Source organism: Montipora foliosa, chromosome 12 (assembly GCF_036669935.1).
Source record: "Montipora foliosa isolate CH-2021 chromosome 12, ASM3666993v2, whole genome shotgun sequence".
In the NCBI taxonomy this organism is placed as follows: domain Eukaryota; kingdom Metazoa; phylum Cnidaria; class Anthozoa; order Scleractinia; family Acroporidae; genus Montipora; species Montipora foliosa.
The window spans coordinates 23,001,728-23,017,648 of NC_090880.1; the positions used below are offsets into that span (position 1 = coordinate 23,001,728).

At 41.5% G+C, this 15,921-nt stretch overlaps 1 protein-coding gene across 3 annotated transcripts in view; it reads right to left on the reverse strand.

Moving 5' to 3' along the window:
• Positions 1–1,119: 1,119 nt before the first annotated feature.
• The window catches only part of LOC137981220 (E3 ubiquitin-protein ligase HECTD1-like), a 16,004-nt gene continuing 1,202 nt past the window's right edge, over positions 1,120–15,921 (reverse strand). Inside the window, exons 2-3 of one of the 3 annotated variants that reach the window (XM_068828554.1) lie at positions 12,688–12,808; positions 1,120–3,936 (exon numbers count right to left, since the gene is read on the reverse strand). In XM_068828554.1, the coding sequence (XP_068684655.1) occupies positions 3,877–3,936; positions 12,688–12,808 (181 nt within the window). In that variant the 3' untranslated portion in view covers positions 1,120–3,876. Of the gene's footprint in view, positions 3,937–8,469; positions 9,597–9,798; positions 9,881–12,687; positions 12,809–15,921 lie in introns of those variants that run through there. The other 2 variants (XM_068828553.1, XM_068828555.1) reach the window with 2 other exon arrangements.

The following is a 15,921-nucleotide window of genomic DNA, read 5'->3' on the forward strand; positions in this document are numbered from 1 at the left end:
CCAACACGATCTCTTCTTCAAATGAAGGGTTATCCTTCTTTGTCAGTTTGCTCCAAATGAAGCATAATCCTCCATTTAGATTACTCTGTTAGCAAATAAAAAGAAAAAAAGTAAAAGCAGCCCCTGGATAAGATTTGAACCCGGAGCACCCACTTTGAAGGAACTGTTTTTATCCACTTAACCACTAAAGATTAGCAGACTAAAAAATGTGCCAAGTCTGAAGCTTGATTTTAAAACGGTTAGCTTTCTCTTGAAGTTTGGTATCCGACATTTTTCACTGTGTGAGCTTGCTTCTGAGCGGGTGTTAATACACGTTTACAGCGGCACTTTTGGAAGAAAGTGAAGGGGTTTATAATCACATGTTCCCAGGTTCGAGCCCTGCGAGTCCAGACATTGGGGTTGGCTTTTGAAAGAAATATGTTCGTTTTCCATGATCCCTATCAAGCTTTCAGTGTTCAAAATGAACGATAAGACCTCGCTTGGGAGAAATTGACAATTAAGAATAATCCTTCAATTGAGGGAGAGACTTGGTTGTCTGGGCGGGGTAAGAGGGAGTCCCGGAACAGGACTAGGGACCAATGGGCTCCTGGGGATCGTTTCTCGAAGGCCACGCCGGAAAACTTTCCGGACCATCTGCTTTGTGAAACTGCTATCCACTTGTTTTACAAAGCTGCCCCTTTAAGCATGTTTTCAAGATAACTAAACGCAAAACTGTCTAGTATAAAATTGATCAGTGGAAACTTCTTCCGTCTAAAGATCTAAAGTTACAAACGGGATTGTGACACCCGAAAAGTTATCGGGACTCTCGAGAAATGGGCTTCTGGGCAAGGTACATTCCACAAGTTTTTCATGCTGTTTTAGTGTAAACAGTATCTCTAGCGTGTGTAATCATCACATGCCTGACCGCATATTCCTACAAATAAGCTATTTTAATTTGAATTCACTACTTTCCCATCCCCATAATGCAATACGTTTTGGGGGTTTCTTTGCACAAACACAATGCAAGTCATTTACTCTTGGGAATGAATCATGCCTCAGTAAACTGGACATCTATTGTTTTAATGCCAATACCCCCCCTCCCCCGCCCCCAAAATGAACTGTACTATGGAATTTGTGAAAGCAGCGAACGTTTATTTTAGTGGAGTCATAATTTATTGTTTTTTTTTGTCTATATGAAGCTTTCAAGATCTCTGTATAAGACCAGGAGCTCATTTCTATCTCCACTAATTCCTTGAGTCAACCCTTTCCCGAGTAAATTTATTTTTGGGAGCAGGTTTTCCCTCGTGAGGTATCATATTTCCCTTGACACTGGGGTAACTTTGTTTTGATTGGCGTTTACAACAGCGACCGAGCCGAATCTCCCAAGGGAGGCGTTTTATAAATAAAGTTACTTCGGAAAGGGTTGACTGCAAGGCGAAGTATGGGAGATTAAGGCTCCTCTTGATAAGCTCCTGGTATAAGTGAGTAAGTTAGCATTAGCATTTTATTTGCAACACTAATAATTAAAAACTTGTCGCCCTCAATTCAGGCCAGACCACTAGACCTAGAACTCCGTGTCCTTCACTTTCCGAATAGTGTGTAGGGTCTTTAACTTCAAACAGGGCTTATGAACAAGGGTTATACAGTCCTTGGTAATACATGATCCAAGAAAGACTAGAGACTCTAACTATTTGCGGATGTAATTACGTAGGTAGCACTTTCGCGTCAGTTATTTCAGTAAAGACACTGAGTGTTGCTCTGGTCGGAGTTGAACTCAAGTCCTTCAGCATGACAGTTCGATGCTCCGGCAACGATTTGGTCGGCGGTCAGCGGTCGTCCTTTTTTCCCAAACTGAAAGACTTATTAAAGATTGTGTAAAGATGTCTGGTTAACTTGTCTTGTGAGCCAGTTTCTTTGCATTATATTTGACGGTGCTTCAAGAAAAAAAATACACTAATATTTCCTGAAAACTACAAGATTGTGGCAATAGATAGTATAAGAAAGGCGTTTCCAGGTTCTATTTTGAAATGGAACACGGAATGGACTTTTCGCATTCTGGGGAATTGTATTAACCACTAATCTTTTTTTGGAATCATGATCATGTGAGCAAAGACACGTAGCAACTGACCAATCTGATATCATCGATAGTGTCAAGGAATTTTAATGGGAAAAAAAAAAACAGCTCACTTCGCTTCCTCGCTCTAAGGGAAGAAAAGGAAAGGGTAACCCAAGGTCAGTTCAATCTCTTTCGGTGCATGGAACGTGACCACGTTACAAGACATATAGCAAGGAACAAGAAGATGGAAATGAAATGAATCAGGGAGTGGACTTTTCGCTTTCTCACTATGGCACTGGATTAAACAATTATTGAAAACAAGAATCATCTTTATGAGGGAAAAGACACTTTGCGATACCAATGTCACGTAGGAGCGTCAAGGAATGCGAATGGTGAAACAGCTAACTTCACTTGAACGGCTGACATCGACATGCAGCGAAATTTTTCAATACAACTTTTTCATTGCGTGATCGATTGACTGAATTGCCCTGGTGACCTCAACAGGTGACGTAGAGGTATTGCTGAATCGGAAATTACCCAGATCTGAGACGAACCTTAATCTACCAAAAGCACGATATTGTTTTCAAATGCGCTCGGGAATAGTTGACAATAGTTTATGCAAAATTTGTGGGGAAATCAAAATGCATTGCGGGTTATATGAAAGTGTCTAATAGCCTCCTTACGTGACTGACAACAACTTGGAAGGCATTTGCTTTAAATTGCGTTTCAATTAATTAAGATTAAGAAAACGAAGTCCTCTCCTAGAGAAAGGCAATGATATAGTACCCAGTTTTGAAAATAAATTTGGAAATAAATTCATATTTCTTACGACTATTGGTGACAGAAAAACCTCTCTGGTCTGACATGAGATTATGCATTGCATGTACTGCGCTTAAAACGTCTGTGTATTTCGCTTGACGTCATGTCGGCTTTGATGCTACTTTCTCATCGACTGAGCTTATCCTGCGTAGCTGGCGAGATATTTTATTGCGAGAATATTGAAACGCACGGGGTAAATCTATGGCTGCTTCGTTGTGTTTTGGCTGCGAGTGAAAAGACTCACGCGGTAATATCCCGCAAGGTATGCAGCCGTAGCCGAGCTGTGATTTTTCCTTCAGTCCAAGGCAGCCAAAATGAAGATGAGGACAAGACAAAAAGAACGCGAAAACAATATGAGTTATTTCTATTTGATTGAAGAGACAACAATGACCACAATACTAAACCACCCATCACATTGTGTATCATATCAATCTATTGGTTTGTCTGCTGAAGCACAACAATCTGTTGTGGGCTCGGCAAAGTGCCCACTATAAAGAGAAGACACTACTGCACTCGACGAAAATAATGAATCCATCAGCGTGGTTTGAAGGCATGACTGAGCAAAAATGCAACACTGATAAAAATAGCTTTTGAGGGTTTTACAAGGATCAACAAAGTGACGTAAGCAGCCTTGCACTTGAAGTTTACCGAGGTTGTATAATGTCTCAGGCTAATTGTGGTCATTAACAAGTAGAAATATCTATATTTGAAGTGTGGGTTAAAGACGAAAGATGTCTCTTATAGACACCCGAAAATTTCATCCCAGCACCCAATGTGTTGCTTCATATCTCAGTTGTTGGAGCATTGCACCGTCATCGCAGAGGTCATGAGTTCGAATCCCGTCGAAGTCAGCTGAATTTTTCAGGTGTCAATTGCTTTAAATAAGCGCAAAAGTCACTTTTCCCTTTTCAAGGCAGAAATACGTAGCGGGCCACAAAGCATTCACGGGCGATCCACCCTGTACGTTTTCCGAAACCACGTTAGCCTTCAAAAACTCCTTCAAATATTAACTGTTATGAGGATTAAGCCGGTGTGTTTATGTTACTCTCATTCAGCGTTGATTCCATCATGCTAGCAAACACCTGTCGAGAAAAATGAACAGTCGGTCCCCCGAATCTCTCGTAAAATAATTTGGGAAGGGAATGGCTTGGATAAGACCAAGTCTACGTCTTTTTTTTTTCTCGTCTAACTCGGCGCCAAGAGAAAATGAGGGGACAGAGAGGGAAGCTCAAGGCGTTGGCCGGGATATGTTATTTCCACGAAAGTTTTTTTTAGACGAGCGGAAGTCTTTGTTCTAGCGGAAGTCTGTCTTCTGAGACGTCCGCATGCAATGTTGCCTCGCTCTCAGGTTCTTTGTGAAAAGAGAAAATGATGGCACCCGTGGAAGGCTGATGAATATATATTTCTTTCAAACATCGGACCGAGGTTGGCTTGCATGCGGACGTCTCGGAAGACTTCCACTCGTCTAAAAATAACTTTCGTGGACATGACATATCCCAAGGGCTGGACCGGGAGCCTCCTTCTCTGTCCCCTCATTTTCTCTTGTCGGCGCTTATTACTGAAAGCATCTCTAGAAGTACTTGCTTGCTTTGCTTCCAAAGCGACTGTCGAATGCACCGTTCAATAATTCGAGAATCAGTCACCGTAATAGTGTGATATACATAGCTTTCTGCAGGAGAGTCATTTCCCCTATCAAAAGATCTCAAAAGCCATGGGTTATTTCTAAGAAGCTGGAGGGATGAAAAAAAGAATATCGAGAGATTGAGATAAGCAGAAGAGAAAACTGAGAGAAAATAGACAGGAGCCGGGTACATCTCAACTACGCTTGCTTGTACATTCATAATTTTAGTTCACACTTGTATTAGCTTCACAGCCTTAAATACCCGGCATCACTTCGATTGATAAAGATTATGCTGTATAGCTATGACAAGGAATTATTGTGTTTCAGTAAGTCAAAACTTTAAAGTATTAAAAGCACTTTTCCCCTTAAGTCATGCGCTCAGTAAGAGTAAAACTCACTACTGCAGATCAGCTCGGTTTTGTTGCATAGCAACTCGACGGTTGTTATGCAAGAGGAGAATGCCGCGGGAGAAGGGAGTCGACAACCAGTTATCGACAACCGACTAGTGGAAAGAAAGTGCTCGCGCCACTGCGTCTTCCGCAGTCCTTGTACAACTACTTTTTTCCACATAAAATCAGATTCTGAAATTCCTAGCTTTGGGCCGGCCACCTTAAGCGACCTTGCTGTTTCGAGAGTACGTATTCAGTATTCATGTACGCACCGAACGAAAAGCAATTTCCATAATCATTGATCTGAAAGGGAGGTTTCGGTATTGAATACGTCAGCGCAATCAATTGCATGTTACACCACGTCATTGTACCAGGTGCCGATTATTTGAGACTCCGTTGTTTTGAAGGTCCAAAAGTTCGATATCAAATCTGTGACGTCGGTCCATCGGAAACAATATTTCTACCGAGATCTACACAATTCAAAATATACATTGAAAGGTATCCATATGTCGTTATTACAAATGCAGTTAAGAAGAATGCAGTACGGAGTAGGCACGAAACAAAGTTGATGAGCGCTAGAAAATTTGACAAATCATTCATTTAAATACACTGCAGACACTGTAGAAATTGGTGTGTGTATTCAGTGTGGAGTGATCTTTCACTTTCTTCGGCTTTGTGAAGTTTTTGACGCAAAATGTGTACGTAATATTCCACGTGTTAGGACAGTTGCGTGTTCATTGTTAGATAGCAGTAAATCTTTCATCAAAATTCTTTCAATTTCTATTTTTTCTTGCCCCGTGCATCAGATCACGATTAATCTTGCCTTCTTTTTTATCGTGTTGCGTTATCATCTGCCCTTTCGATGCCCTTGGAATGAAAATGATCCGGCGGCAAAAAATGAGTTAATTAATTAATCAAGCCCACTACCGATGAGTGATTTTCCATTAATGGCTACATTGACACTGTTGCAAAATTTATCGCCCACAGTGCGAATATCGGAATGAATCAGAGCTTATTTGTTAAAATAGGTTAAAAGATTCTTTTACTATCTTGCATGAGAATCATGGAAAATAAAGCAAGTCACCACTGCCTTTTTTTGATCGGATAGTTTGGATCCCAGTATTTTAATCACAGACTCAAATTGCAGTCAGAGGTGAAACGCGCAAAAAACAATCTGACTGTTACACAGTTTTCACTGTGCAAACTAGCATTCTTTGCTGTCTCTGAAGAAATGGCCTCTGCAGTTATCTTTGATGCATAGCCTATCTTGTAAATATCTTAAAAATTGTCTGGAGCCTAAACGCTTTGTTACAAGAGGTTTCGGAAATTTTCCGAGTGGCCATAAATTTTCCTTAGTAGCGACAATACACGCACGTTCCGTGGTGATCAGCAAAGTATGTCCTTCAGGCAGTCATACTCGTTCACGTATAAGGCTTATCAGCTGCAGCTTGATTAAGCGTCATTCTAGCGACGTAGGTGAGTTTACCGGCCCCCTTTTTCAGTTCGTGCACTTTCCCAAGGATTTTACATTAATATCTCTCTTGAAAAGCTGTGAAGTGAGGAGTAAACCATCTCAGATAAAAATTGGACGAACGGGCTTAATTTTACCCGCCCATCGATAAACTAAGAGTAATTCGAGTCTCTGTCTCAGTTGCAGTTATTATCAGGCTGAGAGAGTTTAGATATTTTGAAATGGTGTCGTAGATTTGCCCTGTTCGATGATCTTGTATGAGCTCACGTATCACCTGTTGAAGAGGTATCATAACTTTGAAATAGAATGAATTTCTCGAGGAAATAACCCAATATACCGTCGTGGCTTCCGCAAAGTTCTCGTGTATGCGAATTGACATGTGCACTCACTCGAAGTACTTATATATATATTAGATTGCCGGATTTTCCCTTTTTAGGTTATATATTTATGTCAGCATAATGGGGGAACCGTTTAGAGGGCAGAGATCAGACCGTGATCGTATTTTTACTGATTTTCGTAGCACTAAATGAGAGTCAGCTGATCTGGTCCGGCTCTCAACTCTCTCAAAAAGATTATTTAAGATTCCTGTTTTGATTAACTAAGTATGCGAACTTTCGACTCAAAGTGGGGTAATCCATGGGCTAATTGCTAAATTTGGACAAAAGTAGGTTTATCTCTCCGCTACTCTAAGCCAGGTGATGAGAAATCTAGAAAAGGAAAGGAACTTTATTTTGTATCTATAGTTCTAGAGCTGGAGCACTAACTGGGGACACTGTAAACTGAGATCAACAAATTAACGGAAATTGAGAAAATCGGATCACCCGGAGAACTCTCAAAGCACTCAGTACAACCCACATACATCGGACACCGAGTCTGGGATTGAAACCAGGGCTACTTTGGTATCCCTGCGCGCAAAGGGATAGCGGAAGAGGCTGATCAATAAGTTATCCGATTTTATTTTAGAACTCTGCTTAAATTTCCTAATGTTTTAAGTTAGCATTTCATCAAGGGTTATGAGATGGGGCCCATGGTTTACAGTTCATAGTATCCGAAATGACTACAGAGTCTTACCATTTGCGGATGTAATTACAAAGGCAGCACTTCCTCCTCAGTTATTTAAAGACCCTGAGTATTGGTCCAGCTGTAGTTCAACGACATTCATCCTGGTACGGTCTGATGCTCATCGACTGAGGCACCCGGTCGGCGATCGCGGGCTTCCTTTCCAAACGGCTGAAAGTTGATTAAGCATTGTTTGGTTTACTTGTCTTGTGAGTCATGCAATTTTCTTGCATGAAACTTGACGGTGATTCAAGAAAAAAGGCATTGTAATATTTCCTGAAAACAACAAGATTGTGGCGATAGATAATTTAAGAAAAGCTTTTCCAGGTTTCCATTTCGATGAAATGGAACACTGAGTGGACTTTTCGCATTCTAGGGCATTGTATTAACCACGGCTAATTTTAAACAAATCATCTTCATGCGAGTAGACACTTAGCAACCAACCAATCTGATATAGTAGCGTCAAGGAATGTTAATGGCAAAACACCAGCTCACTTCGCTTCGTCGCTCTAAAGCCTATGATACTCGGTTCAACATTTGTTGATCAACAAATGTTGCAGCTCTTGTTCAACAAATGTTGAACAGTGTATCGCGTCATGTTGAATGTCGAAATATGCCATTCAACACTTTGAATGTTGTTGAACGAAAATAGAGACCAGCTCTATTCCGTTCAACACGTTTGTGCGACATTGTTCAACATTTGTTGAGCAACAAATGTTGCAAGATGTTGAACCGTGTATCATCGGCTTAAGGGAAAAAATGGCGGAAAGGCTTACTTCAGGTCAGTTCAATCGCTTTCAGTGCATGGAACGTGACCATGTTGCAAGAGAAAAAGCAATGAACATGGAAATGAAATGGATCAGGGAGTGAACTTTTCGCTTTCTATGGCATTGGATTAACTAATTATAGAAAACAAAAACCATCTTGAAGGTAAAGGCACTTAACGGTACCAATGTGTTAGCGTCAAGGAATGCGAATGGTGTTCAAACAGCTCACTTTACTTCCTCACTCTTTCGACATGCATCGAAATTTTTCAATATGACTTTTTCATTGCGTGATGGATTGATTTCAAAATTGAGCTTTTGATCTGGACAGGTGACGTAAAGGTATTGCTGAATCGGAAATTACCCAGACCTAAAACGAACCTTAATCTACCAAATGCACGATAGAAAACTGACCCAATGACAACAACTCAGTGACAGGTAAACCTGGCGGGATATTTTATTGCGAGATTATTGAAACACATGGGGTAAATCTATGGCTGCTTTGTTGTGTTTTGGCTGTGAGTGAAAAAACTCACGCGGTAATATCCCGCAAGCTACGTAGGAAAGCCGAGCTGTGAATTTTCCTTTAGCCCAAGCCAGCCAAAATAAAGACGAAGGCATGACAAAAAGAACGCGAAAACAATATGAGTTATTTCTATTTTCAGTAAGATTGAAGAGACAACAATGACCACAATTTCCAACTCCATACAACTTAAACACTAAACCACCCATCACATTGCATGTGTATCATATCACAATCTCAGGAGCTATTGGTTTGGCTGCTGAAGCACAACAATCTGTTTTGGCCTCGGCAAAGTGCCCACTGTAAAGAGCAGACACTACTGCACTCTTATAATCAAACGACGAAAATAATGAATCCATCAGCGTGGTTTGAAGGCATGACTAAGCAAATTTGCAACACTGATAAAAATAGCTTTTGAGGGTTTTACAAGGATCAACAAAGTGACGTAAGCAGCCTTGCACTTGAAGTTTACCGAGGTTGTATAATGTCTCAGGCTAATTGTGGTCATCAACAAGTAGAAATATATATATTTGAAGTGTGGGTTAAAGACGAAAGATGTTTCTTATAGACACCCGAAAATTTCATCCCAGCACCCAATGTGTTGCTTCATGTCTCAGTTGTTGGAGCATTGCACCGTCATCGCAGAGGTCATGGTTTCGAATCCCGTCGAAGTCAGCTGAATTTTTCAGGTGTTAATTGCTTTAAATAAGCGCAAAAGTCACTTTTCCCTTTTCAAGGCAGAAATACGTAGCGGGCCACAAAGCATTCACGGGCGATCCACCCTGTCCGTTTTCCGAAACCACGTTAGCCTTTAAAAACTCCTTCAAGTATTAACCTTTATGAGGATTAAGCCGGTGTGTTTATGTTACTCTCTCTATCATTCAGCGTTGATTCCATCGACATGCTAGCAAACACCTGTCAAGAAAAATGACAGTCGGTCCCCCGAATCTCTCGTAAAATAATTTGGGAAGGGAATGGTTTGGATTAGACCAAGTCTTTTTTAATTCTCGTCTAACTCGGCGCTTATTACTGAAAGCATCTCTAGAAGTACTTGCTCGCTTTGCTTCCAAAGCGACTGTCGAACGCACCGTTCAATAATCCGAGAATCAGTCACCGTAATAGTGTGATATACATAGCTTTCTCCAGGAGAGACATTTCCCCTACCAAAAGATCTCAAAGGCCATGGGTTATTCAAGAAGCTGGAGGGATGAAAAAAAGAATATCGAGAGATTGAGATAAGCAGAGGAGAAAACTGAGAGAAAATGGACAGGAGCCGGGTACATCTCAACTACGCTTGCTTGTAAATTCATAATTTTAGTTCACACTTGTATTAGCTTCACAGCCTTAAATACCCGGCATCACTTCGATTGATAAAGATTATGCTGTATAGCTATGACAAGGAATTATTGTATTTCAGTAGGTCAAAACTTTAAGTATTAAAAGCACTTTTCCCCTTAAGTCATGCGCTCAGTAGGAGTAAATCTCACTCCTGCAGATCAGCTCGATTTTGTTGCATAGCAACTCGACGGTTGCTATGCAAGAGGAGAATGCCGCGGGAGAAGGGGGTCGACAACCAGTTATCGACAACCAACTAGTGGAAAGAAAGTGCTCACGCCACTGCGTCTTCTGCAGTCCTTGTACAACTACTTTTTTCCACATAAAACCACATTCTGAAATTCCTAGCTTTGGGCCGGCCACCTTAAGCGACCTTGCTGTTTCGAGAGTACGTATTCACAAGAGAAAATGAGGGGACAGAGAAGGATGCTCCCGGTCCAGCCCTTGGGATATGTCATGTCCACGAAAGTTATTTTTAGACGAGCGGAAGTCTTCCGAGACGTCCGCATGCAGCCCAACCTCGGTCCGATGTTTGAAAGAAAATATATATTCATCAGCCTTCCACGTGTGCCATCATTTTTTCTTTTCACTAAGAACCTGAGAGCGAAGCAAGACTGCATGCGGACGTCTCGGAAGACAGACTTCCCCTAGAACAAAGACTTCCGCTCGTCTAAAAATAACTTTGGTGGACATGGCATATCCCGGCCAACGCCTTGAGCCTCCCTCTCTGTCCCCTCATTTTCTCTTGGTATTCAGTATTCATTTACGCACCGAACGAAAAGCAATTTCCATAATCATTGATCTGAAAGGGAGGTTTCGGTATTGAATACGTCAGCGCAATCAATTGCATGTCACACCACGTCATTGTACCAGGTGCCGATTATTTGAGACTCCGTTGTTTTGAAGGTCCAAAAGTTCGATGTGAAATCTGTGACGTCGGTCCAACGGAAACAATATTCTACTGAGATCTACACAATTCAAAATATACATTGAAAGGTATCCATATGTCGTTATGACAAATGCATTTAAGAAGAATGCAGTACGGACTAGGCACGAAACAAAGATGATGAGCGCTAGAAAATTTGACAAATCATTCATTTAAATACACTGCAGACACTGTAGAAATTGGTGTATGTATTCAGTGTGGAGTGATCTTTCACTTTCTTCGGCTTTGCGAAGTTTTTGACGCAAAATGTATACGTAATATTCCACGTGTTAGGACAGTTGCGTGTTCATTGTTAGATAGCAGTAAATCTTTCATCAAAATTCTTTCAATTTCTAATTTTTCTTGCCACGGGTCACGGGTCAATCGCCTCATGGGCTATTGACCCGTAGCCCTTGCTTGTTAATTATTATTATTACTATTTGTCCCAAATCACAGCAATATCATACTGGAAGTTCTGGCCCAAGCTGCAACAAGCAGCCTCAGCAATCCAAAACTTGTCTCCCAACAATGTCTTCTGCTTTGTGTGGGTCTGAAGCCCAACATTATTATTATTATTATTATTATTATTATTATTATTATTATTATTATCATTATTATTATTATTAGTAGTAGTAGTATTATTATTATTATTACCATCATTATCATAATAAATTATTCTTATTATTATCATCCTATTAACAACAATAATTATTCTAAGACAGTAAAACAATACCCTGTGAGCAGTTGGTTTCTACTACGCTTCCCGAGAGAGTTCTAAACCACTGAGAGCAACTGTTTGATTTTCCATCGAGCATGTGCAAAGTACGTCACACCCCACGTGATGTACTTGACATCACTTCATCTTATTTTGCAGGAAATCACTACACAGTAGGCTCGACCAAACGCAGCAGTTACGTAGCTGAACACACACGCAAGCGCCAAACCAAGTTTACTAACTCATTTTACCAGTTCAAATTTGATTTATTCGTCCTTGGCCCCGGACGGCAGCACACTCAAACAAACTAACGGTTGCTCCCAGTGGTTTCTCTCTCGGTAAACGTAAGAGAAACCAACTGCTTTCAGGGTAGTAAAACCGATAATTGAACAAAGGATGCTCACAGTAATACAACGTATGAATGAGATAACAAAAGATTTCAGATTTAAATATGGCTAAAATAATACTTAATTGCGCTCTTTCCCAAAAAAGAATACAATAACTTTAATGACAAGAAAAATTCTCATGGTCATACAGATGGCTACTCTTCTGTAGAAGTGAATGAATCGCACACAATTTGATAAAGGATTAAGAGACCTATTACCATATGAACATGTAAGGAAATAAACCCACACAATCACGTCAGTTTCCTCTAAAGATGAAGAAATTTGTGAAAATAATTGCGTGTAATAGTTTTCATTACGCCCCTACAATTCTAATTAAATTTAGGAAAACAAAACTGAAGTCTTGAATATAGTTACTGCGAGAGGTTGATGGTTCGTGTTGATAAATCGATATTGAGCTGAATCATCCATTCACACTACCGAACCACACAACCTATCCATCGACATCATTAATAGTACATGCCCGTCGACTGGCATGCCATTTCAACGTGTTTGAACTTAGAAATCAACGAAACGTGCGTTATTTTTATTCCAAACGACTTTCAGCAACAACACAGTGGCAAAGAACGTATTAAAGATTTATGAGTAAACGGGGAGGTAAATAATAAAGCAATGCGAATATCTCACCTCTCGAAACACCGGCCTATATTGTCCGACATCAGCAGTAACATACATAACTGCTCGAGGGCTATGAGCTGCATATCTCTCTCGTCCCCTTGACCCATGCTCAGCCATTCTAAGAGAGTGTCTGGATCAACGTCCATCGACATCATTAATAACTTAGAAATCAACGAAACGTGCGATATTTTTATTCCAAACGACTTTCAGCAACAACACAGTGGCAAAGAACGTATTAAAGGTTTATGAGTAAACGGGGAGATCAATAATAAAGTAATGCGGGAGCGATTTCAGAATACCCCCTCACTTAGGAGCGTTAGTGCTAAGATGCCGTGGTCCGTGGTCCGCAATCTGGCACTGAATGACTGTGCGCTACCGCGGCCCGAGGTCCCGAAGTGGGCGAATAAGTGTTTGTGGAAGGGCTACCGCGATCCGAGGTCCCACAGTGGGCCACTAAGTGTTGTTGAAAATGCTACCGCCGCGGTCCGAGGTCCCACAGTGGGCGACTAAGTGTTGTTGAAAATGCTACCGCGGTCGAAAGTCCCACAGTGGGCGACTAAGGAAGGGCTACCGCTGTCCGCAGTCCCACAGTGGGCCACTAAGTGTTGTTGAAAATGCTACCGCGATCCGAGGTCCCACAGTGGGCGACTAAGTGTTGTTGAAAATGCTACCGCGGTCGAAAGTCCCACAGTGGGCGACTAAGTGTTGTTGAAAATGCTACCGCGGTCCGAGGTCCCGCAGTGGGCGACTAAGTGTTTGTGGAAGGGCTACCGCTGTCCGCAGTCCCACAGTGGGCCACTAAGTGTTGTTGAAAATGCTACAGCGATCCGAGGTCCCACAGTGGGCGACTAAGTGTTGTTGAAAATGCTACCGCGGTCCGAGGTCCCGCAGTAGGCCACTAAGTGTTGTTGAAAATGCTACCGCGATCCGAGGTCCCACGGTGGGCCACTAAGTGTTGTTGAAAATGCTACCGCGGTCCGAAGTCCCGCAGTGGGCCACTAAGTGTTGTTGAAAATGCTACCGCGATCCGAGGTCCCGCAGTAGGCCACTAAGTGTTGTTGAAAATGCTACCGCGGTCCGAGGTCCCGCAGTGGGCCACTAAGTGTTGTTGAAAATGCTACCGCGATCCGAGGTCCCACAGTGGGCCACTAAGTGTTGTTGAAAATGCTACCGCGATCCGAGGTCCCACAGTAGGCCACTAAGTGTTGTTGAAAATGCTACCGCGATCCGAGGTCCCACAGTGGGCCACTAAGTGTTGTTGAAAATGCTACCGCGATCCGAGGTCCCACAGTGGGCCACTAAGTGTTGTTGAAAATGCTACCGCGATTCGAGGTCCCGCAGTAGGCCACTAAGTGTTGTTGAAAATGCTACCGCGGTCCGAGGTCCCGCAGTAGGCCACTAAGTGTTGTTGAAAATGCTACCGTGGTCCGAGGTCCCGCAGTAGGCCACTAAGTGTTGTTGAAAATGCTACCGTGGTCCGAGGTCCCGCAGTGGGCGACTAAGTGTTTGTGGAAGCGCTACCGCGGTCCGAGGTCCCGCAGTGGGCGAATAAGTGTATTTGGAAGTGCTACCGCGGTCCGCACTCCCGTAGTGAGTTAGTAAGTTTTTGTTGAAAGTGCTACCGCGGTCCGCAGTCCCATAGTGGGCAATGAATGTAAGTGAGAAAATGAAAGGGAAATGAAGATTTCAAAAGAGTGCTTAGCCCTAATCAGTAAACGAGTGCTATATTCTTCACACGCTCTCGGTAGAACGTGTAGTTAACCGAACCCAAAAAAAAAAGCTAAGATTTTAAAAGAGTGCTTAGGCCTAATCACTGAAACGGGCGCTTAGGCTTAATCAGTAAACGAGTGCTATATTCTTCACACGCTTTCGGTAGAACGTGTAGTTCACCGAACCCTAAAATAAAAGCTAAGATTTGAAAAAAGTGCCTATAGGCCTTATCACTGAAACGAGCGCTTAGGCTTAATCAGTAAACGAGTGGTATATTGTTCACACGCTCTCGGTAGAACGTGTAGTTAACGAAACCGTAAAAGAAAAGCTAAGATTTTAAAAAAGTGACAATTGTCAGCCAGTCAGTGTGGAGATCGTGTAAACAAAATGCTTGATAACTGGTAGTTAATGAGAGAAATTCAGGTCATTCACTTTTATTTCGTATGAAGAAATTCTGGCCTGCGTTACATGTTTCGATTGTTACGCATGTAATTATGATTGGTTAAGCATGTAATTATGCTTGAAGATTCCTCCGATAAAGTAGATGTAAGCCTCTTCATTATAGTGAAGCATTTCGATAGCAACGTATTAGCAAAACGACTTTAAAGACAATGCCGTAAGAATATTGGTTTTTTTCGTCCTAACTGGACCCGCTTTAATTCATGAAGTAGATGTCATTGAGATAGATATCGTCGAACGTTGATTCTTAAGATAAAAAGTGTCACCTCCTAGCCAAGTCCTGCTAGAACAACGTTACTTGTTTATTGCTTTTGGTGTGCGTAACTCATCTAACAGAACATGAGAAAGCATGCGTTCTGTTGAACTTTTTTTCGGTTGAAATAATGAACAGTGTCCGATGAAAGTGATTTACAACAAGTTGGTTCGAGTAATTGAAGTAACACTTGATTGACTTTGTATTGCAAGGGAATAAACAAAGAAGGCCGCGCGACTTCCGTTGAACTTTTATTTCAGTAATTTTCATTTGAATGGAAACGCAGAAGTGTAAATTATACATCAAGCCATAGAAAACGATTGATTTATTGATTGATTAATTATGATATTTTTCTTAGGGAAGAGACAATAATTAAACAAAGCCGCATAATTTCAACTTTTCGCAAAATGTCGAGGGACAATCGACGCTAGAATATATAAAAAAGACATCGACACAGTTTCAGGCGATGTAATTTTTTTGCCCTGGTTCCAGCTTTTGAAAATTGCGATAACAACGGTGAAAGATTTAACCACTGCGGGACCGTGACGGCAGTGCCGAGTGTGGAGTACATATATAGAGCATATTACACGGTGGCGAGAAGATATGAATTTTATGTTCGAGTGGCAAGAACAATATCTCACGAGTGAGCGAAGCGAACGAGTGAGATATTGTTCTTGCCACGAGAACATAAAATTCATATCTTCGAGCCAACGTGTAAATTATTCCGATTTTATTGTGTTTCAAAGTAAGTCAAGTTTTACAAATACAGCTGGGTTTTATAGCAAACAGAAAATATTATTCTTCGTGCTTTCTTCTTCGTG